General features: G+C 37.9%; 1 protein-coding gene across 10 annotated transcripts in view; it reads left to right on the forward strand.

The window, feature by feature from the left end:
• AUTS2 (activator of transcription and developmental regulator AUTS2) overlaps positions 1 to 25,209 on the forward strand; it is a 1,153,302-nt gene that overhangs the window by 523,548 nt on the left and 604,545 nt on the right. For 9 of the 10 annotated variants that reach the window (XM_070484474.1, XM_070484470.1, XM_070484475.1 and 6 more), the window contains one exon: positions 12,580 to 12,615. The exons of the other annotated variant lie outside the window; for it this stretch is intronic. In XM_070484474.1, coding sequence (XP_070340575.1) covers positions 12,580 to 12,615 — 36 coding nt within the window. The remainder of the gene's footprint in view (positions 1 to 12,579; positions 12,616 to 25,209) is intronic. 10 annotated transcript variants of the gene reach the window in all.

A 25,209-nucleotide genomic window follows, 5' to 3' on the forward strand; every position in this document is an offset into this window, starting at 1 on the left:
TGACATGTTTGAGGGAAAGAAAATAGGACAGTGTGGCTAGAGTACAGAGAATGAGCACAGAGATTGATCCCATAATATCTTCTAGTCTATGGTAAGGAGGCTAGATATTGTAGTGGTTCCCTGGGCTTCTGGAACTAGTGACCACAACGGAGTAGCTTAAAACAACAGAAATCTATTATCTTGTAGTTTTCAAGGCTGGGAGTCCAACATTAAAGTGTGAGCAGGGCCATGATCCCTCCGAGGGCTCTAGAGAAGAATCCTTCCTTTCCTCTCTAGCTTCTAGTGGCATCTGGCAATCCTTGGTATTCCTTGGCTTATGACTACAACAATCCAATGTCTGCCTCTATCTTTATGTGGCCTTCCACTCTTTTTGTAGCTTTGTGTATCTTCTCCTCTTCTTATAAGGAGAGCAGTTGTTGGATTTAGGGCCCAGTATTACCTCAACTTAATTACATCTGCAAAGACCCTATTTCCAAACAAGGTCGTTATATCAGTCAGAGTTCTCAAGAGAAACAGAACCAACAGTTTGTATAGATATACACAGTTTTGGAGGCTGACAAATCTCAAGATTGGCACTCAGCAAGCTGGAGAGCCAATGCTTAGTTCCAATCTGAGTGCAAGGCCTGAGTCTCAGGAGAGCTGATGGTGTAATTCCAGTCCAAAGACTGAAAGGTTCAAGACCCAGGAAGAGTCAGTGTTTCGGTTTGAGTTTGAAGGTAGGAAAAAACTGTTATTCCTAGTTTGACTGTGAGACAGGAGGAATCCCCTCTTATTCTGATGGTCATCCTTTTGTTCTATTCAACTGAGAAGATGAGAGCCACCCACATTAGGGAGAGCAGTATGCCTTACTTAGTCATCAATTCAAATGTTAAACTCATCCAAAAACACCTTCACAGAATAACATTTGAGCAAATGTGTGGGTACTCAGTGGCCCAGTCAAGTTGATGCATAAAATTACCCCTCACAATCACATTCTGAGGTTCCAGGTGGACATGAATTTTGGAGGGACACTATTCAACTCACTATAGGTTATTATTTAAAAAGCCACTGCAAGATGTTAAAAGGAATAGTGTTACAATTTTTACTTTAAAATGTTTACTTTGCTTTTTATATGAAGAACTGCAGATAAAGAGGAGAGCAAGAATCAAATCAGAGGAAGAACCAGAAGTCAGTTGAGTATCCATGAGAGCTGGTGACAAACTCGAAGTGGGTTATAACAGAGGCTTGAAAACTGAAGCTGAAAGTAACCATTTCCTTACCTGATGCTTTTTACAAGTTGTTGCCCCATTTTTACTTGAATTCCCCTAGTAGTAATTCCCATTCAAATATATTTTGCATCTTTATCAGCTATAAGAAATCTTATCTCCAAGGCACATTTCTTAGGATTAAGGTTTCAGGTTCTTTTGTCATTGTTTTCTAAAACACTACAGAAAATCTAACAATGAGTTTGTTTTGTGACCTTTGCAAAAAATGTTACTTGGCCATGTGATTTCCTGGCTTAATCCTTCTGCTGTTTACTCCCAAGAGAGAAAAGCATAACGTGGAGTTGGGTAGGTAGTGATGTCAGACACAGTTGGTGATTTCGAGGAATTTTAAATATCCTGTTTAAATTAGTCCTAGGGTCAGAGCACACATCCTCATCTAGGGATGGAGTACACATCCATGCTGTAGTCAGGGAGCTGCAATAGTAGCCATGGTCTCTCTGTGTAGATTTCTAATGAATAGGGGCACATCTATTTTAGACGGATAATCAATTTTAAAAATCCCTTGTTGTAGGTAAGCTGTTAAAATAGAAATGTTAACTTCATGAGTTTAATGAGTAGCTTCAATGATAGCTTAGTGACAGAGATGGAAAGAAAGTCAGATGGGGGGCAGTGAATAGGAGTAGAATGAGTATTTAATGAATATCCACTTGCAGTCTTGAATGACAGTAGCAACATTCTCCTTCCTGGAAAATGTCTTTCAACTGTGCCTCCTATTACTGTTCTTGCGGCTCGTAGTACCTTGGAGATTGAGGCAGAGTGTGTGTGTAAGAAAGTTCTCCTTTGCTACGTAATAAGATCCAGGTGATTTTTGTGCATGGTGTAAAGGAATGGTCCACTTTCATTCTTTTGCATGTGGCTGTCCAGTTTTCCTAACACCATTGATTGAAGAGACTCTCCTTTCTCCATCGTATGCTTTTGGCTCCCTTGTCGAATATTAGCTGTCCATAAATGTGTGGGTTTATTTCTGGACTTTTGATTCTGTTCCATTGATCTGTGTCTGTTTTTGTGCCAGTACCATCCTATTTTGTTTACTATAGCTTTGTAGTATATTTTGAAATCAGGGAGTGTGATACCTCCAGCTTTGTTCTTTTTTTCCTCAGGAGTCCTTTGGCTATTACGGTCTTTTGTTGTTCCATATAAATTTTAGGATTCTTTGTTTTATTTCTGTGAAAAACGTTGTTGGAACTTTGATAGGGATTGCATTGAACCTATAGATTGCTTTAGGAAGTGTGGATATTTTTTTTCTGTAATTAAGATTATGATGGTTAACAACCTTGTGAAATTACAGTTTTACATTATTATTACTCATGTTGTAGGTACACCACTTCACCCCTAGTGCCCTCCCCCCACCCCCCTTTCCCCTGGTAACCACGGATCAGTTCTCTTTGTCCATATGTTAACTACCACCTATGAGTGGAGTCATACAGAGTTCATCTTTCTCTGTCTGGCTTATTTCACTCAACATAATACCCTCAAGGTCTATCCATGTTGTTGTGAATGGGACGACTTTGTCCTTTTTTATGGCTGAGGAGTATTCCATTGTATATATATACCATATCTTCTTTATCCAATCATCAGTTGCTGGGCACTTAGGTTGGTTCCATGACTTGGCTATTGTGAATAATGCTGCGATGAACATAGGAGTGCATGGGACTTTTGGAATTGCTGATTTCAGGTTCTTAGGATAGATACCCAGTAGTGGGATGGCTGGGTCATAAGGTATTTCTATTTTTAACTTTTTGAGAAATCTCCATACTGTTTTCCATAGTGGCTGCACCACTTTGCATTCCCACCAACAGTGTATGAGGGTTCCTTTTTCTCCACAGCCTGTCCATCATTTGTCACTCTTGGTTTTGGATATTTTTGCCATTCTAACAGGCGTAAGGTGATATCTTAGTATAGTTTTGATTTGCATTTTCCTGATGATTAGTGATGATGAGCATCTTTTCATGTGTCTATTGGCCATCCTTATATCCTCTTTGGAGAAATGTCTCTTCATGTTCCCTGCTCATTTTGTGATTGGGTTGTTTGATTTTTTGTTGTTGAGCTGTGTGAGTTCTTTATATATTATGGAGATTGACCCTTTGTCAGATAAATAACTTGTAAATATTTTTTCCCAATTATTGGGCTGTTTTTTTGTTTCAATCCTGTTTTCCCTTGCCTTGAAGAAGCTCTTTAGTCTGATGAAGTCCCATTTGTTTATTCTTTCTATTGTTTCCCTCTTCTGAGGGGTTATGGTGTCCAAAAAGATTCTTTTGAAGCTGATGTCAAAGAGTGTACTGCCTATATTCTCTTCTAGAAGACTTATTGTCTCAGGCCTAATCTTTAGGTCTTTGATCCATTTTGAGTTTATTTTTGTGAATGGTGAAAAAGAATGGTCGATTTTCATTCTTTGACATGTGGCTGTCCAGTTTTCCCAGCACCACTTGTTGAAGAGATTTTCTTTTCTCCATTGTAGGCCGTCAGCTCCTTTGTCAAAGATTAGCTGTCCATAGATGTGTGGTTTTATTTCTGGGCTTTCAATTCTGTTCCATTGATCTGTGCACCTGTTTTTGTACCAGTACCATGCTGTTTTGATAACTGTAGCTTTGTAGTGTTGTTTGAAGTCAGGGATTGTGTTGCCTCCAGCTTTGTTGTTCTTTCTCAGGATTGCTTTAGCAATTTGGGGTCTTTTGTTGCCCCATGTGAATTTTAGGATTCTTTGTTCAATTTCTGTAGAGAATGTCATTGGGATTCTGATTGGGATAGCATTGAATCTGTAGATTGCTTTAGGTAGTATGGACATTTTAACTATGTTTATTCTTCCAATCCATGTGCATGGAATGTCTTTCCATCTCTTTATGTTGTCATCGATTTCTTTCAAGAAAGTCTTGTAGTTTTCATTGTATAGATCTTTCACTTCCTTGGTTAAACTTATCCCAGGGTATTTTATTCTTTTTGTTGCGATTGTGAATGGGATTGAGTTCTTGAGATCTTTTCTGTTAGTTCATTGTTAGTGTATAGAAATGCTACTGATTTATGTATGTTGATTTTATACCCTGCAACTTTGCTGTAGCTGTTGGTTGTTTCTAATAGTTTTCCTATGGATTCTTTGGGGTTTTCTATATATAAGATCATGTCATCTGCAAACAGTGAGAGTTTTACTTCTTCGTTACCTATTTGGATTCCTTTTATTTCTTTTTCCTGCCGAATTGCTCTGGCCAAAACCTCTAGTACTGTGTTGAATGAGAGTGATGAAAGTGGGCACCCTTGTCCTGTTCCTGTTCTGAGAGGGATTGGTTTCAGTTTTTGTCCGTTGAGTATGATGTCGGCTGTGGGTTTGTCATATGTGGCCTTTATTATGTTGAGGTACTTTCCCTCTATACCTATTTTATTGAGGGTTTTTATCATAAATGGTTGTTGGATCTTGTCGAATGCTTTCTCTGCCTCTATTGAGATGATCATATGGTTTTTGTTTCTCATTTTGTTAATGTAGTGAGCCACGTTGATTGACTTTCGGATGTTGAACCATCCCTGTGTCCCTGGTATAAATCCCACTTGATCATGGTGTACAATCTTTTTGATGTATTGTTGTATTCGGTTTGCCAAAATTTTGTTGAGGATTTTTGCATCTATGTTCATCAGTGATATTGGCCTGTAGTTTTCCTTCTTTGTGTTGTCCTTGTCAGGTTTGGGGATCAGGGTGATGTTGGCTTCATAGAATGTATTAGGGAGTGCTCCATCTTCCTCAATTTTCTGGAATAGTTTGAGAAGGATAGGTATTAGATCTTCTTTGAATGTTTGGTAGAATTCTCCAGAGAAGCCGTCTGGTCCTGGACTTTTATTTTTGGGGAGGTTTTTGATTACTGTTTCTATTTCTTTGCTTGTGATTGGTCTATTCAGATTCTCTATTTCTTCCTGATTCAGTTTGGGGATGTTATATCAGTCTAGGAATTTATCCATTTCTTCTAGGTTGTTCAATTTGTTGGCATATAGTTCTTCATAGTATTCTCTTATGATCCTTTGTATTTCTTTGGTATCTGTAGTGATTTCTCCTCTCTCATTTCTAATTTTATTTATTTGAGTCTTCTCTCTTATTTTCTTTGTGAGTCTGGCTAAGAGTTTATTGATTTTGTTAATTTTTTCGAAGAACCAACTCTTTGTTTCATTGATCCTTTCTACTGTCTTTTTTGTTTCAATATCATTTGTTTCTGCTCTAATTTTTATTATTTCCCTCCTTCTACTGACTTTGGGCTTTGTTTGTTCTTCTTTTTCTAATTCTCTTAGGTGTCGTTTGAGGTGGTTTATGTAAGATTTTTCTTGCTTATTTAGGTGAGCCTGTATTGCAATGAATTTTCCCCTCAGCACTGCCTTTGCTGCATCCCAAATAAGTTGGTATGGTGTGTTTTCATTTTCATTTGTCTCCAGATAATATTTGATTTCTTCTTTAATTTCTTCAATAATCCATTGTTTGTTCAGTCACATGTTGTTTAGTCTCCACATTTTTGTCCTTTCCCAGCTTTATTCTTGTAGTTGATTTCTAGTTTCATAGCATTATGATCCGAAAAGATGCTCGATATTATTTCAACCCTCTTGAACTTATTGATGCTTGCTTTGTTTCCCAAGATATGGTCTATCCTTGAGAACGTTCCATGCGCACTTGAGAAGAATGTGTAACCTGCTGTTTTTGGATGAAGTGTTCTATATATATTTATTAAGTCCATCTGGTCTAATTTTTCATTTAATTCTATAATTTCCTTGTTGATTTTCTGTCTGGATGATCTATCCATTGGTGTTAATAGGGTGTTGAGGTCCCCTACTATTATTGTATTGTTGTTGATGTCTCCTTTTAGCTTTGTTAATAGTTTCTTTACAAATTTTGGTGCTCCTGTGTTGGGTGCGTATATATTTATAAGTGTTATGTCATCTTGGTGGAGTGTCCCTTTTATCATTATATACTGCCCCTCTTTGGCTTTCTTTATCTGTTTTGCTTTGAAGTCTACTTTGTCTGATATAAGTATGGCAACACCTGCTTTCTTTTGTTCATTATTAGCTTGCAGTATTGTCTTCCGATATTGTCTTTTGCAGTATTGCAATATTGTATTTGCAGCTGAGGTGTGTTTCCTGGAGGCAGCATATTGTTGGATCTTGTTCTTTGATCCATCCCGCCACTCTGTCTTTTGATTGAAGAGTTCAATCCATTTACATTTAGAGTGATTATTGATAGCTGGGGGCCTACTGCTGCCATTTTATTACTTGCTTTCCAGTTCTTTTGCATTTCCTTTGTTTCTCGTCCCATGATTTTTGGATTCCTAATTCAAGTAGGTAAATTTCTGTATTGGCTTTCTTCTTATTTGTAATTTGTGTCTTTATTCTTGTTATTTGTTTAGTGGTTACCAGGTGGTTTGTATAACACATCTCGTAGATGAGATAATCCTTTTTCTGATAGGCTCTTATTTCCTTAAATTAAAACGTTCCATCCCTTTTCTCTTCCCTTTCTAGGTTGTTATTGTCAGATTTTTTTTTCTCTTCTTTTTTGTGTTGTGAGTTTATGGTTAAAATGACTAGGTTATATTTATTCTTGGTGTTTCCATTCCGTTTATCTTTAATGTTTTATTTAACTTTTGCTAACCTGGTGTGATGGAGAGCTGCTACTTTCTGTTATTGTCCTTCTGCTTATCTCCTTTGTTCTGGATTTTGTAACCCCTTTCCTTTTTTTGATTTTTCAGGTATGAGGTTCTTCCTGAGCATTTCTTGAAGAGGAGGTTTTGTGGCAATGAACTCCCTTAACTTTTGTTTATCTGGGAAAGTTTTTATTTCTCCATTGTATTTGAAGGATATTTTCGCTAGGTAGAGTATTCTTGGCTGCAGGTTTTGTCCTTCAGAGTTTTGAATATTTCATTCCAATCTCTTCTAGCCTGTAAGGTATCTGCTGAGAAATCTACTGATAGCCTTATGGGATTTCCTTTGTAAGTTATTTGCTTCTGCCTGGCTGCCCTTAATATTTTCTCTTTGTCATTGACTTTTTCTAGCTTCACTACTATATGCCTTGGGATTGGTCTTCTTGCATTAATAAAGTTTGGAGATCTATTGGCTTCTGTCACATGAAGTTCCATCTCTCTTCCCAAGTTTGGAAAGTTCTCAGCCATTATTTCTTTGAACAGGCCTTCTGCCCCCTTCTCCTTCTCCTCTCCCTCTGGTATACCTATAACCCTTATGTTGCATCTCCTAATTGAGTCAGATAATTCTCTGAGAGTTTCTTCGTTTCTTTTTAGTCTTAGTTCTCTCTCCTCCTCTGTCTGCAGCATTTCTATATTCCTATCCTCCAAATTGCTAATTCTGTCCTCCATATTATCAACCCTACTGTTCAGAGAGTCCAGATTTTTCTTAATCTCTTCCATTGTGTTCTTCATCTCCAGTATTTCTAACTGGTTCTTCTTTATAGTATCAAGCTCTTTTGTGACATAGCTCCTGAACTCATTGAGTTGTCTATCTGAATTCTCTTTTAAGTCAGTGAGCTTTTTAATAATGGCTGTTTTGAAATCATTGTCATTTATGTTATAGATTTCAGTGTCTTTGAGATTGTTTTCTGGGTACTTGTCATTTTCCTTCTGTTCTGGAGATTTAGTATATTTTTTTATACTGCTTGATGTCGTGGATTTGTGCCTCCGCATAGAGATAGAGTTTAATTACTGCTTCCACTTGTTTCTACTGGTGTGGCTGGGGAGCAGCTGCTTAGACTGCACCGACCAGGAACCCTGTCAGCTGTTGCTGACTGGACCTGGGCCCCTTCTCGTAGTCACAGTGGTCCTGTGGGGTCCCTTGTCAGCTGTGGCGGCAATCGCAATGGGTCCTCAGGCTGCTGGTGCCTACTGTTGCAGACCACCTAGACGCGCTCCCTCCTTAGGATCTGCAGCAGTGTTATGGGCTTTCCCAGTGACCAGGAGCAGGATCACCTATATTTGCAGCTCCGTCACTGTCAGTTCCCACAAGATATCACTTGTCCACTGTAGGCCACAGCAGAGCTATGGGTATCTTCTGCAGTCTGTGGTTAGCTCACCTAGCTGTGCTACTTTTGCCCCAGGGCCTTCCAGCCTTCTGATTGCTGGTCAGGGCCTCTCCACTAGTGCTGTGCAGAGGCTTTCACTGTGGCTGCTGTGGGACTGTGGATTTTCCCCCTGGGCCATGGAACCAAGCCGCTGGAGTTCCACCCAGCCTTGGGCCATGCCCACGGGATCGCTGAGTCTCCCTTGCCCCTTCTGGGACACAGAAGGAGTCCATGAGTCAGAGGCTGGCGGGCTGCTGCACTGCCTGGGATCCTCCTCTCCTGGAGCCTCCCAGCGTTCTGAATGCTGGGCGGAGCCTCTCTGCTAACGCTGAGTAGAGGCTTTCCCTGCCACTGGTGCGGGCCCATGGAGTTTCCCTCTGGGCTGCAGAGCCGGGTCGCTGGAGCTCCACCTAGCCCCCGGCCATGGGGGTGCCCCTGCCCGCTCTGGGATACAGCCGGAGTCCATGAGTCAGAGGCGGTTGGTGTGCTGCTGCCTTGCCCAGGATCCTCCTCTTCGGGAGCCTCCCAGCATTCTGAATGCTGGGTGGAGCCTCTCTGCTAATGATGAGTAGAAGCTTTCCCTGCTGCTGGTGCAGGACTGTGGAGTTTCCCCCTGGTCCTGGGGTAATTGCAGGGGGCTTAGCTAGGGCTGTAGTCACCAGTTTCCACTGTCGCTCCGCCGGTGCATGCACACACCCACCCTTGGTGCATGGCGATGCTATGGGGGTGTCCACTGGAAGAAAGCTGCTTGCAGGTACTAGGCTGTCCGGGGATCTGGCATCGGAGAGTTTTCACCTATCTCCACCTCCTCCCGGGGGGAAGTCCATCTGCCTACTGATGTATAGCAGCACAGGTCTCTCAGGCGTCCTGAGATGCTATACGGATATCCTTTGTTAACCGATGAATGTCCAATTATTTGTAGATTCGAAGGGGGAGAGACAAAGAAGACTACTCACTCCCCCATCTTGGTGACATCCTGTTTGTTCATTTTTTAAAAACACCCTTTCGTTTTTCAAGCCTTGGTGTGACTCACAGCCTTTTCTGGATTCTAAGCTCTTTTGCTTGGACAGAGTTTGCCTTCGCTCTTCAAGCAAGAAAAATGGAAGACCCTTCTTCTCATTAGAAATTGACTAGGGAAACATAGAAAGTTGAAACCAACTTGACTCCATTAGATGGTTCGGTGGTGAGGGCGTCACCACCTGTCTGCTTTCCTAGGCCTTTACCTCGTGGTGTCTGTCTCTTCCTGTAACATGAGAAAGCAGTACCAATTCCTAAATGCACATGGGTAAATAAGTAACTAACATAACACATTTCGAACAATAAAAAGCTGTTTATAAACATTTATTCCATTTTTGTAGCATAATTTGGTGTTGCCCATGGTTTGAGGTGTTTATGGAATTTTTGACTTGGAAAACTGTTAAAGCTATCAAATATTTTCTGCTATATTTAGATACAAATTTAGATTAGGCATGCATGACCAAGACTCTTCTGGGCCTTTTGGATAGCAAGGACCGGGGATATAGTGTGTATTGTGAGCTATCAGTGAAACCCTGACTCCTGCCCTGTTGTTGGTCTCAAAACTTCTGTTACCTGTATCTGATGGTGGAAGTTCTATTGGTGACCAGGGTGACCACTGAATACAAGGTTATAGCCAGATTCTTGGGGTTGTAGAACTGGAAGGAGAAATCTCTTTGTTTCAGAGATGTTGTTTCTGTTCAAATTCTCCAGCTGTGATTGAAGGGAGCTGGCACTTGGCCAAGAAAAATATGGTGGAGGAGGGAAATAAAGGGAGGAAACGTCAATGCCGTGGACATTTGACAAAGTAGATTAGAAGGATTTTTCTACAAAGTTCTTTGCCAAGTGTAGAAATCACATATTAGTGCCACAAATCTTTTCCTATTCAAAAAAAATATGGTGAGTACAGTGGGTTCGCAGCTGTGGGTACCCTGTGACTCTAAGTTCTGTATGCTTTCTAGCACATGCTGAAACCTGAGTGGACCTTTAATGTACTTGAGGATCTAGTGTCACTGTTCCTTCATGTGTCTCTCTGTGCATGTGCATGTGTGTGTGTGTGTGTAGGGGGGAGTATTTTAAGGCAGGGTGCTTAAATGCTTTGTTGCATTATGTTAATTCCTCGGCAGTGCAATCAAATTCATGTCGTAATTAAAGCTGTCAGTTGGAAGGCAAGCCAGTCGCCACGAAAACACAGCATAACAAATGAAGTGAAATGATTCTGCGTGTAGCTATACAATGCTTCGCCAGGCATGAAATTAAATAAGTAATTTGATGTTGACATCAGAAATTGAAATGATACCCACTGTTCCCTCATTCAGTCAGACCTGCATAAACAATAGCCAGAACAAATATGCACAACAAAGCCCTCTTCTCCACCCAGCTCCCTGAGTAATGTACAATATATATGCAAAATGAGTATAACAGAGCTTTCTGAGACCTGAAGGATGTCATTTTCTTTGGTATACAAAAAGATGATATGTACATGCGGGTGGGAGGTGGGTCTTGAGGGGGAACTTCTGCTTCTGGGATAGAATACATTTGCAGGAAAGGGGAAAAACCCCTGAAATAAACTAGTATCTTATTTTCTCTGAGAAATTCATCCTAAAATGAGTTTACCTCCCAGAGTCATGACTCCAGCCTGGTGGAGATCTAACTTGGCTTTTGCCTTCCTCTGCTCCATGGAGGGCTCTTGGTGCTGAAAACAGATGATGCTGTCACATGGCTAATCAATGCTATGAGAAGCTGTCTCCATGACTTCTTTGGACCTCCTTACATACCATTTATGGGATCAAGAATGCAGAACGATTTTTTTAAAGCAAGTCCAAAGTGCAGAATCACACATCTATCATCCTTCATTCTCCTGAGCTTGTCTGAAACACTGAGGTGAAGAAAGTTTTGCTTTGGGAATTGCATTTAGGAATGTCCTGGAGCACACTATCCTTGTTTGATGTGTATGCTGTTTGTGCTCACAGGACTATATTTCCTTCTCAAAACCAGTTTAAATCAAGAAGAATCATATCTACTATACTTTTGGAAATGTTAAATTTGTCTAAGCCTTAATTTCCCCTGTACAATTCATTCATTCATTTATTTAGACATTAATTCAATAAATACTTATTAAATGTGTGCAAGACGTTGTCCTAGGCTCTGGAGAAGCAATGATGAGTAAACCAGATGGTCTCTGCTGCCTCTAGTTTGCAGAGCAGGGGCAGGACATTTAGGTGAAAGAGCTACAGCTCAACTGAGTAATCATTGCATCAGAGTGAAAGTCAGGCCACTCCAGGAAGGTGTAACACCTGACCCAAGCTAGTCAGTGAGAAGGCCCTGCTGGTACAAGGACGCCTCGCTGAGACCTGAAGACTGCCTCAGCAGTAGCATTCTTTTTGTTTCAAGCTCATTTGTGTCCTCTCTTGTTCATGAAGGGGACATGAAAAATTAAAGAATTTGTAATGAGAGGTTTTAGAAAAAAAAGAAACATACAAACAAGAACTAATCACAGACAAGTTTACAACACAAACCAAGTTCTTTTTTTGGCCTCTTTCTCCAAAGAAGAGATGCCCGGTGTACCTTTCAGAATTATTGTTTTTTTTAGTCGTTGTGTGTCAGAATTCCAGAAGCCTAAATTGATAATTTTTGTGACTAAAACCTTCAGAAAAATGGTGCTTTTCAGTGCTTCCCTTTACCCACACATTCTTTGCATTTTAGTCTACTAATTCTGTTTACAAAATGTCTCATTTTTGTAAAGCACTCTGTGTGTACTAACTGGCGCCTTTAGGGAATACACTGGCAAGTAGGTCATACACTGGAAAAGTCATCCAAACCCACTGGGCTTTTTATTTTCAAGTCAGTCTGGGCTTTTTCCTCTTGCCTGCCCCTTTGTGGCCACAAAACTGAGTAGCTTGAGACCAGGACATTGAATGTCAGCAAGTCAGGGAGGCAGGCTGATGCATGTCTGTTTAGTCTCAGTGCAGGACGAAATGCCATCATTAATTCATTACTCAGCTGCCTGTCAAATAAATTGGCAATTACGTCCACTGCAGAAGCTTGGAATTCAGTAAATAGCACGTTAGCATCTCTGAGTTGTTGAGAGATGTAAAGGGGAAAATTAAGCAACACAGTATTTGTATCAGTAGCAGATGACAAGGGGCAGCATACACTGCTTATGTGATGTAGTGATGAAAAGCCTGCAAAGGGCTGGTAATGAGCTGTGTGGATTGGAACGTGTTAAAAGCCATTGCTGATTTTCCACTTTGTCTTTATGCTTTATTGCAGAGTTCAGCTCCTTCCAGCTTGGGAACAGGCTACTTCGTAAGTTTATCTCTACTTCCACATGTGTGCCTTGCATTGGCATTGATTTACTTCTATAATGTATGCTCATTAGGATGTGGAAAATATCGAAGAAATTCCCTCTCAGTCCTAAAGAGCAGACTGATATCCATCGTTCTGTTAACAATTGTTCTTATTTTTAAAATATAAAACTTGCTGGGCCCTTGGGATCATAAGTCAGTCTGAGATGTATGTCTGGTTCCTGGCACCCGGGACATTTGCTCCTTACCTGGCCGTGAGAGGAGGGAGATACAGGGAAAACTGATGGCTCATGCCACCTTTCCTACATAGTTGTCTTTTAGAAAGAAGTGACATGGAGGGTGGAATTCAAATTATGCATTGAGGTATTTATTCACTTATAAGGTTTCTTGAAGAAATTCCCACCATTTACAATGAATTGCCATTTTTTTTATTTTGATGAGATGTGGTGTTTAATAGGTGGCCTTTAGATTTTCTTTCAGCAATCACTAAACTCCTCATTTTAGCAAATATAGGTGTATTATTTTATTTCTAGACCTTATTCTCTGTCTTTTGGGAGGGGTAGAGATGGTAACATACCTTAGGGAATATCACAATATTTCTCATAGAGATATTATCACTGTTTCTTTTATTTATAGCAAAATTATCCTTTTTGGATTCATTAATCCCTTCCAAGATATAAGCAAAAAAGAGTTACAAATAGGCATTATTTACACAACAGGATAATATGCCAGTGTAGAGGTTTGTTGTGAAATTTAAAGGAATTGGATTTGTGTTTTAAATCGTGAACACTGATATACTCTTAATACCTGCTCAACATTTTTGGAGAAAATAATGAAATCATGAGTATAAAATAAAGTGGAAAATAATTACTGGTTCAGTTTAGTTACCTTGAAATTTTTCCCCTCTAAAATGCCAATTACTATGGTTTTCTTCTGCCTACACATTTCCCTCCATACATTTACATTAAATATATGAAAGCCAGCATAATCTCATTGAATAATAAGTCTTTTTCGAGGTTGGTAGAAATGACATTTTCTGAATGGTGATTTTTTTTTTTCGGTCTTAATCGATGATATGAGGAGAAAAAGGATAAAGAATTTTTGGTACCTGCTTAATACAGTCAGCGCGCTTATCCTTGCTCCTTATTGTGGCTGAATATTCATGTTTACAGAAACAGGCAGGATGCTGAAGCAGTATTCTGCTTCAGCAGTCGAAATAACAGAAGTCATCCCATCTGCCATCTTTTCACACCAGGCTGAATGTGGGTTGAGATGCTGGAAGTAAAATCTGGAGACTACCAATGTCTATTCTCTATCCAAAAGCTAAATTCTCTTTGCTTTCTTCAGCAGAACAAGGCCAAAGCACCTAACTTAGCCCTTGATCACTTGCAGACTGAACATTCTAGTATTTTTTTTATTGTCAATATGATCATTCTGAAGGTCATGTCTAGAAACAACGAGAATTTTATTAAGCTTTTTGTCACTTATTTTTCCATTTCTGGGAATGTTTATTCTAATTCTCTGATAATAGACTCTTATGAATAAAGAGTCTTTGCAATTATGAGTCTTAAATAGTTTTTACATTTACACAATGTTGGGTGAGTATAAATGTTTTGCCTTATTTTGGTAAAATTATTCTTGGTATTACTTTGCTTATATAAAAAAGTCTGTAGTATTACTAGCTTACATGGAGAAGATACATACCAGATGTATGTTCGGCTCTCAACTATGACAAAAATGTGCAACTTAGAATGTGTTTCCAATAATATGATTATTATATCAGAGTGCAAAATGCATTGATAGGATTGCCAAGTCCTCATCAAAAAGTCTTCTATTTCAGTTTTCATTCTAACAATATCACACGTAATACTTAATTTCAGGTGCTAATTTCAACGTCTCTGAGTTTCACACTTTTGAGTGGAAATAGTATATTCACAACTTACAGTGTTTTCATGCCTACATATTCTTTGTACTGTGCTTTATGATTTGTGGTGCTGTAATAGCCTTTACCTCTGTCTGTAATGAAGGCTAACCATCAGGTAAGTGGAATGCTGATTCTTTGACTCTCTTCAGCATCTCTTTCAAGTGTGGACAAAGGCAAATCACCTGCAGAGTTAATGACCTATTAATGCAATTGAACCATAATGTGAATTCTGGCATAAGAAAACTGAAGGCACTCACCTCTTCGGTTTAACAACCTGGAACTATTTTCTTAAATACTGTCTCATGCCCCAACATTACTCTAACTACAGAATCTTCTTTCATTTAGCTTTTACGCTCCTGTAGAGTTTTTAATGAACTAAGGTAAAATGTTGACCATTGTGTATTCTAATAAAATAGATACCCACCTGAGTATATGCATTGTGCGTGTGTATGTACATACACACACACTATGTTCTACTTTCTTTTAGTTCTTTTCATTTATTGGTAGTGATAAGTTAAAGGTTTTGAAGAAGTCTTTATTTTTGATTTAGTTATATTTGTTTATATCCTTGGTTTTGTGTTCCAAAGATGTCTGCTTAGGTCTGTCACTTTTCCAATCCATTTATAAGCTGAAGATTTGAGAAATGAGAACAGCAGCTAAAATCAGTATTTACATAAGCATATTGCAAAGAATTCTTAAAGTAGACAAAATAGAGAAGGATTGGAACAAACTTCACATTTTTGGGAGCTTTTGAATAATGTGAGTGTTATACACACAGACACGCACATATATATATTCATTACAGACTCATGCACAGCTCATACTCTAAATATAAATGGAAGTATAGTCTAGTTGGAATCTATTTGCTTTTTCTTTTTGGCAAGAGTACTAAAACTTGTTGGAGTGTGTAGGATTTTTTCTTTTTTTAAAAAACATTAATACAGTGAACACATTCTTTTCAGTTTGAATGTTTTTGGCTGTAGTCTCTTCTTATACATGAATCTGAAGTTTATTATGCATAGCAGATAATTAAGAACCTAGAGACAGAATGATCTGAAGACTAGTTGTACACCTTGGCAAGTTGTTTGATGTTTCTGAGTCTGTTTCCTCATCTGTACCTACCTAATAGAGTTGTGGATATTAAATGGGATAAGATATTTCATGCACACAGAACAGCACTTGATAATAGTAAATAATAAATGTTGTCTTATGTTATTCCCACTATGGTGTGTGATGGAATTATCTTGGTCTCATTAAGTGGCTGTGCAATGTTGTGGTGATAGAGAATTACCACCAAAAAGTAATGATATGAAAGTAAATTTTGTAATTTGTGACTGTAGAATAGGAATATTTTATTTTCCTTTCATTCTTGTAGCTTTCTCAGAAGCCTAGGATTTTGTTTGATCAGATGTGTACCAATTTATTCTGTATGTGAACATAAAACAAATAAGGAGTTCACTCTTTATGATCCTCTATGATAACAATGATGTTGGAATGAACTATCTATAGGCTGTTGACAAATCATGGTTGTTCCCTTTAATTTGTCTAGGTCTTGGGGTTGGGCTGGGAGGTTAAGAAAGACCTGTTCAACATATTCATTATATGAAGTTTTGTCACATGCTTGCTGCTCTCTGATACCAAAAAGAAAAGTGGATGCCCTGGCATACCTAAATGAAGTAACTAAAGGCAATAGAGTGAAAAGACTAGTAAAAACATCTCATGGTTGCCAGTGGTCTGGTGTGTCATCACATGAAAGATCTGGACTCATTCTTTACAAGCATTTGACTCTGTATACCAGTAGTTGGGAGCTACCATTGGGGTAGGAGTGAGTTACTTGTCAGGCTGAACTTCAACCCTGGTATAAAGGAAACCTTTATTCAGCTGACATGTCCTGCCTGCTTCTCTGGATAATTTTCAGCCTTCTTCTAGGTTTGAATCTTAAGTGTCTTAGACCCATAGTCTCAAATAACTTGGATCTTGCTTTTGTAAACTCCAGTGATCCAGAGATTTTTCTTAATGGTTCTCAGCTAATAATTTTCATATTATCCATTGGATCACATCTAATGATAGATACACTTTAAGGTTATCAAGGAAACCAAGCTACTTCTACCTTGTGATTAGAACTACTGCATTATATAATAAAGGGAAATTGTGTAGTGGTACACATCTTAAAATGGGATTTGTGTAATTAACTGTTTTCCTGTGCAGTTGAATTACTTAAGAAGTTGTGTTGATAGTGCTGGTAACAAGCAATATGTGCAAGATATTGACCTGTGGCTTTCTATTCAGAGTTATAAGGTCATAAAAGAATTAACTTCTTTGCTCCGTTCTAAGTTTTTGACTATAGGCCTTTGAAATAGCTCCTGTTTTTCTTTGCTGTAATTTGTATAACTCACAAAACTGATTTGTGATATTCTGTGTAACTGTAGTTGCTTCTCTTTAAATCTAGGAGTGGATTTTATTATTAAGTGAAGATGGAATGAGTTTCTTTCAAAAGATCAGGCCTTTTTTGTTTTTTTACGTAATTGTTTATTTAATAGATCAGGCTTTCTTTAAACATGCACTTCTTTTTTATTTTTTTATTGAGGTATAAATGGCATACAATATTATATTAGTTTCAGGTGTATGACATAATGATTCAATATTTGTATAATTGCTACCTGATCATGACAGTAAGTCTAGTTAACATCCATCACTATACATAGTTACAAAGTATTTTTTTCTTGTGATGAGAACTTTTAAGATCTATTCTTTTAGCAACTTTTAAATATGCAATACAGTATCATTAACTATATTCGCTGTGCTTTACATTGCATCCTCATGACATATCTATTTTATAACTGAGAGTTTGTACCTTTTGATTCGCTTCACCCATTTCACCTATATCTGTGAGTGTGTATGTGTGCTTTTTAGAGTTCACAAATGAGTGAGATCATATGGTGTTTGTCTTTCTCTGTCTGGCTTATTTCACTTAGCCAATACCCTCAAGTCCATCTGTGTTGTAGCAAACTGCAAGATTTTATTCTTTTTTATGGCTGAATAATACTCCATTGGATGTATACGGTATTTTCTTTATCCATTCATCTATGGATAAACACTTTAGTTGTTTTCATATATTGGCTATTGTAAATAATACTGCAGTGAATATCGGGGTGCATATATTTTTTCGAGTTAGTGTTTTCATTGTCTTTGGATAAATACCCAAAAGTGGAATTGATAGATCATATGGTAGTTGTATTTTCAATTTTTTGAAGACCCTCCATGCTGTTTTCCATAGTGGTTGCACCAATTTACATTCCCACCAACACTACACGAGGGTTCCCTTTCCTTTGCATCCTTGCCAACACCTTCTTATTTCTTGTCTTTTTGATAATAGCCATTCTAACAGGAGTGAGGTGATCTCTCGTTGTGTTTTTTTTTTTTTATTTTCGTTTTTGGAGGAAGATTAACCCTCAGCTAACTGCTGCCAATCCTCCTCTTTTTGCTGAGGAAGACTGGCCCTGAGCTAACATCCACTCCCATCTTCCTCCACTTTATATGTGGGACGCCTACCACAGCATGGCGTGCCAGGGTGGTGCCACGTCCACACCTGGGATCCGAACTGAGAAACCGCGGGCTACCAAAGCCGAACGTGCACACTTAACCGCTACGCCACTAGGCCGGCCCTGTCGTGGTTTTGAGTTTCATTTCCCTGATGATTACTGATGTTGAGCATCTTTTCATGAGTCTTTTGGCCATCTGTAAGTATTCTTTGGAAAAATTTTTACTCAGATCTTCTGCACATTTTTTAATTGCATTGTTTGGTTTTTTGCTATTGAACTGTATGAGTTCTTTATATATTTTGGATATTATCAGATATATGATCTGGAAATATTTTTTCCCATTTAGTAGGTTTTCTTTTGGTTTTGTTGATGTTTTGCTTTGCTGTGCAGAAGCCTTTTAGTTTGATGTAGTTCTACTTGTTTATTTTTGGTTTTGTTGCCTTTGCTTTTGGTGTCAGATCCAAAAAATCATTGCCAAGACCATTGTCAACGAGTTTAGCACCTATGTTCTCTTCTTGGAGTTTTATGGTTTCAGGTCTTACGTTCAGCTTCTTAATCCATTTTGAGTTAATTTTTGTGTATGGTGTAAGGTAGTGGTCCAGTTTTATACTTTTGCATGTAGCTGTTCAGTTTTCCTAACACCATGTATTTAAGAGACTGTCCTTTCTCCATTGTATATTCCTGGCTTCTTTGTAAATTAATTGACCATGTATGTGTGAGTTTATTTCTTGGCTCTCTCTTCTCTTCCATTGATCTATGTGCTTATTTTTATGCCAGTATCATACGGTTTTGATTACTGCAGCTTTGTAATATAATTTGAAATCAGAGAGTGTGATGCTTCCAGCTTTGTTCTTTCTCAAGATTACTTTGGCTAATTGGTGTCTTTTGTGGTTCCATACAAATTTTAGGATTGTTTGTTCTACTTCTGTGAAAAATGCCATTGGAATTTTGACAGGGATTGCATTGACTTTGTAGATTTCCTCGGATAGTATAGACATTTTAACAATATTAATTCTTCCAGTCCATGAACATGGAATATATTTCCATTTATTTGTGTCTTCTTGATTTTGTTTTATCAGTGTCTTACAGTTTTCAGTGTACAGGCCTTTCACCTCCTTAGTTAAATCCTAATTTTCCTAGGTATGTTATTCTTTTTGATGCAGTTGTAAATGGGATTGTTTTCTTAATTTCTCTTTCTGGTAGTTGATTATTAGTGTATAGAAATGCAATAGATTTTTGTATATTGATTTTGTATCCTGCCGCTTTACTGAATTAGTTTATTAGTGCTAACAGTTGTTTTGGTAGAGTCTCTAGATTTTTCATATATAATATCATGTCATCTGCAAATAGTGATTATTTTGCTTCTTCCTTTCCAGTTTGGATGCCTTTTATTTCTTTTTCTTGCCTAATTGCTCTAGCTAGGACTTCTAGTACTATGTTGAATAAAAGTGGTAAGAGTGAGCATCCTTGTCTCATTCCTGATGTTTCAGCTTTTCACTAAACAGACACTTCTGACTTGTCTTTCAGTAAGTTTTAAGCACCTTCTCTGTCAGTCACTGTTCTAGGTGTGGGTTATAAATATGATAGGCCCTGGCCCTTCTCAAGGCATTTAGTTTACTGTAAACCCAGATCCTTTCCTTCCTTTATGATGCTTTTAAATATTTCTGGCACGTTGTATTTAAGTAAGCAGATTTGGGCTCTGCAGAGAACGTGGCATTGTTTATAATGTTCCTATGGGTTTTAACTGTAGAAGTGCAGATACATCAACTTAGCCTCGACTGCATCCCCATCCAAAGCAGAAGAAAGTCTTCTTCCTCCCCGCCTGCCACTACTTGTGGTAATGCTGGGAGAAAATTTTGTTATTCAAATAGTCATTCATAACCTGTTGATTACTTACATTTAAGATAAATAATGCTAAGTATTCTTAACACGTCTCTCAAATAAGACTCTAACATTTATATTTATTAGTAATTAGCTCCAAGTTAATGAATACTGGACATTACTTACTGACAAGTTTCCATTATAATGGAAATATTTTTTAAAATCTTAATTCCATTTAGAATCCCATCAGGGGTATCCAGTTATTATTGGGGCATTTGGGATTATTGGTAAAGACTGAGTTGGGAAACAGTTCACCAGATGGAGAGTTCAATTCATTTTAACTCTCAAGTGTATATTAAACATCTATTCTTAATTCCTAAGATAAATGAGATTTAAGCTTGGGTGTCAAGACCAGGGTACATAGTTGAATTTGATACAAGGGAAACTGATCAGACCTATGAGAAGTGTTAGTAGGGCACCTGGGAGTATCTGTTGGGTCGGTTAATTGTAGGAGGCTTAAGTTTTGCAGAATTTGATGGATGTTTAGATTTTCAACAGATAAGGAGAAGGTTGAACAAAGTTTGAGGCAGAGGGAGCAGCAAAAACAAGAGGGCAGAGAAATAGCATCATAGTAAGGAATTGGTTTGACTGTATCACATTTCTGGAAAAAGGTCGAAGTTAGGTTGGTTAATTACAGTGAATGTGGAACTAAGCTGGCAAGGGAGTTTGTTAAGTGGGAAGGAGATGGTTTATAGGTAGACCCAAACTTGACTTACTGACCTGTTAAAAATGAGAGATGTTAAATCAAGGATTGATGGCTATCATGCTTCTTTTACTTGGAATAGGAATCCCAGGGAGAAGAGATTCAATTTTAGAAAGATAATCAGTTTGAAAGTTAGACTAGGTAGTTCAAAATTTAAGTGCATATATATCTTCAGTGATAGTTTAAAGAGGTGACCAAAATAACAGGGAAAACAAATCATTGCCACCCAAATTTAAATTTATATTAATACATATAAAAAAGAAGTAGTACCTTGTAAGAACTTCAGTATGTCCTTGAGATTCAGCTTTATGCCTATCACAAAATATCTTTGAGATGTGGTTGTAGATGTAATTTCCCTGAATGACCCCTAACAATTACCCAAAGAGTCACCGAAGTAGATGTGACACATTGGCCTCAGAGGCCTATTCTGTATCCAAAATGAGTACTAAAATGTTTTATGATGTAATATGTAATACACAAAAAATATTTGGTGTGAATATGTTGTTTTGGTTATAGTAGTAAAACAAAAGCCTTGGAACCCATCACTCAACTTAAAATGTAGTACGTTACTAATGCTTTTGAAAGTACCTGTGTACTATGCAGAAACATCTAGGCAAATACAGTCAGTTGCTCTTCCTAACGGTAAACAGTTACACATTTTTTAACTATAACCTTTAAAATACTACCCTGAACTGTATTTGTCTCCTATAAAGTACGAAACCAGAACCTACACTTTAGTAGGTGGTTTTGTGAGGTTAGGAACCACAGACTTAATCTTTATTATGCTGGAGGGTTGATTTATACCTCAACTAAGTATCTACTTTCTGACAGACTCTTCCACGTAGTCATAGATAAACTCTCTAATTTCAAGGACCTTAGACCAAAAATATAATTCTGTATTCCATCTCCAATTGTTACTCTTTTTTCCATGTTTTTGATTGGTTGTTAACACTGTAGTTTTGGGAAGGGGATCATTGAGCCATAAGCAACACACCCTGATTAAGTGAACATTACAAGTTAAATTCCGATCAGCAGACATTTAATCACATGTAGAATCTCTACAATGGGATGACTCTTCAGGCTCACAGTGTGGATGTTGTCTTCTGTCTTTACGCCATTTTTAGCTTCGACTTCTCATTCAGTGCAAGGGAATTGGAAATTTGGTAACAGAATATCAGATGAGAAAGGATCAATTAGTGTCTCCAGTTGCCTATAATCCCTTAACACTCTCGTTTTCTCAGCATTTATATGAGGGAATAGGCTAAGTATTTTTAAATATTTGCTATCTACAGGAATCTATATTGTTGGCTATTGCAAACTCTACTTAAGGGGATAAGATGAAAACCCAGGTGCTTCTGATGGATGTGGGGAAATAACCCTCGGACTGGTCTCCTGTGCTCTCAGCCCGCCTCCCTTGCTCTTCAGATTTGGAGAAAATAAATCATTTTGGAGAAAGAAGATTTTATCAGCTACTGGATTAGGTAATTGCTAAAGGGCCATTGGTCAAATATTTCAAGATCCATGATTCTAGCTACCTTACACCTAATTGTCTGCCACTTAGGTGTAAGTAAGCACTGTGGGACCAGTGCTTTCAATTGGTTTTGCTGCCTTTCTTCACTGTCCCTTGAACTACGGGCACGGGAGGCCATAGTCCTCTTACTCCTTAATGAAGACTCTTCAGGGTCAGCATTGAAAGAAGTCCAGATTTTGTTTGAGTGACCAAGTCTACCTTTCTTTGAAATTAATAATGAATAATGTTTTATATTTGTGTTATTAAGTTAGCACATAGAAATATTGAAGCTGTAGGCTCATTTTGCTCAATAGCTAATATATCCTGTTGATCATAGAGATGATGCAGTAAAGGCTTTAGCAAAGTGCATTGCCAATCCCAGAGGGAACAGACAGGTAAATTCAGAATGTAACTTTATTTCTATTTTCATTTCTTTTTTAACCTGATACTTGCTTTAAGGAAGGTTGTCTTATCTTTGTTGGAGAGACAAAGTAACAGAGTAAACCTTATGGTTTACTACCCACACAACCTTTATTTTGATAGATTTATCTGGCCTGGAGTTTTATGGACTATCAATCAGAATCTTTCAGATCAAAGGACTCATTCCTTTGCTTAGCTGCTTTAAAAAATATTTTCCCCGAAATTGTAAATTAGATGCCTGTCAATCCATTGCATAAGAAACTTATAGCTTGGTGAAACAGCAAGAGTATCGTTTGAAAAGAGGTTGAAAAACACAACTGGGGCTTGTTAAAAAGGAAAAGTGCTATTTTAACTCCAAGTGTCACATTTTCCTATAGTCAGCTCTAGCAGTAAACAAGAGTTATTGGACTCTTAGATAGTTTGAGACACTTCACTTATCTCCCAATACTTGACTTCAGAAGCCAAACATTTAAAATGCATTTTGCTTGAGTAAAAATGTTTATCCATTTAAAATACAATGTTATTTTAACAAAAGCACCCTGGTGACAAGCTGTTTAGATACAGCACATTTAATAAACTGTCAGGTCTTGTACACGTGGACTTAAAAAGACCAGTACAGTTACCCAAGGATTGGCATTATAAATCACTGTTAACAAACCTTAATTTGCTTAGTAGGCTAATGAATGGTCTCCAATTTTCTTATAGTAATTAGCTTCACTAACAGTCGTGTTAAGGGGAACTGCTTATACTACATTTAATTTCTGTTCTGAAATCTTTAGTATCTGGTTTGCAGGACAAAACCAAAACAAAATGGAAAACAAAAGAAAACAGCTGTTAGTCTCTATTGACAACTCCCTGGTGATAAATTCAGGTTGTGGCTGTTTTCGAGTAGAAGCATTGCCAAAGGTGATGTCTGTCTATTAGGGCTTATAAACTATAATGTACTAGCAGATTTGCCGTGGAGTGGTGAAGCCAGATAACTGCGGTGTTTCCTGTCTAAATGTTCTGCTGTGTGTAGTGGCCTCTGATTTTAGGGAGCCATTAAAAATGCAGCAAGGCATAACAGCTGTGGTTCCTAGTGTACTCCTAATATTTCATATGTTCATCACATCTCATAAAATCTTGCCCAGACCAACAAGTGATTATATGTACAGCTGGACTGCCCCAGAAGGAAATTGGGGAGAATCTGAATCATGTAGGTAGCATTCTAAAAACCCACCAAGAACTCAACCAAGCCCACAAAGTGCCATATTTCTCTAATTATTCCCAAGAGTTCTCCATTTCCATTTTAGTCCCTAAAGAGAACATTCACATTTTACCTTATGCAAGAGGATCCTGTCTTTCCTACCTTTGTGGGATATAGGCCTGACTATGCCAAGGGAAGGAGGGCTGTGTCCTGTGCAGAGAAAGCATAGGAAGTTAGCATCTCAACCCTAAACCCAAAGGAGACAAGAAATTTTCTTCCTCTAAAGTTTAGTTAAAATACATTTTATGAATAACTTTGTAGCAGAATTAGCTCTATATGATATGAAAACCTGATTTCTCTGAACACTAGAACATTCTGAAAAGCAAAGGAAATTAGAGAATCTAATGTATTCTTTTAATCAAATATTAAACAGCTAAGCATCATGACCAGATGGAAGCCGTTAAGTTGCATTTGTACAGAGGCATAATATAGTTACAGTTATTTTCATCTATATGTTGCTAAATTGCCAGCTTTCAATTTGGTAATTAAAATAGACCTATTATTTTGGCTTTACATAGTCTTAGAGTAAGAAGGGACTTCAGAAATCACCTTGTGATATTGTACAGTATTTGTCTTTCTCTGTCTGACCTATCTCACTTAGCATAATGCCTTCAAGGTCCATCCATGTTGTCGCAAATGGCAGGATTTCCTACTTTCTCATGGCTGAATAATATTCCATTGTATGTATATACCACATCTTATTTATCCATTCATTCTTTGATGGACACATGGGTTCTTTCATATCTTGGGTATTGTGAATAATGCTGCAATGAACATGGCTGTGCAGATATCCCTTTGAGATACTGATTTCAATTTCTTTGGTTAAATACCCAGAAAGTAGGATTTCTGTATCATACATTAATTCAATTTTTAATTTTTTGAGGAACTGCAATACTTTTTTTCCACAGTCACTGTACCAATTTGTATTTCTACCAACGTTGTATAAAGGTGCCCTTTTCCCTACCCCCTTGCCAACATTTGTTATCCCTTGTCTTTTTGATAAAAGCCATCCTAACAGGTGTGAAATGATATCTCATTGTGGTTTTGATTTGCATTTCCCTGATGATTAGTGATGTTGAGGACCTTTTCATATACCTTTTGGACATTTGTATGTCTTATTTGGGGAAATGTCTATTTGGATCCTTCGCACATTTTTAATTGGATTATATGATACCACTTATATGTGGAATCTAAAAAAACTGAACTTGTAAAAACAGAGAGTATAATGGTAGTTACCAGGGCGAGGGGGTGGGGAAATTGGAAGATGTTGTTTATAGGTACAAGCGTACAACTAGTAGATAAATAAGTTTTGGAGATCTAATGCACAACGTGATGATTATAGTCAATGATACTCTTATAAACTTCAAAG

This window comes from Equus asinus, chromosome 14 (genome assembly GCF_041296235.1).
Source record: "Equus asinus isolate D_3611 breed Donkey chromosome 14, EquAss-T2T_v2, whole genome shotgun sequence".
Lineage (NCBI taxonomy): Eukaryota > Metazoa > Chordata > Mammalia > Perissodactyla > Equidae > Equus > Equus asinus.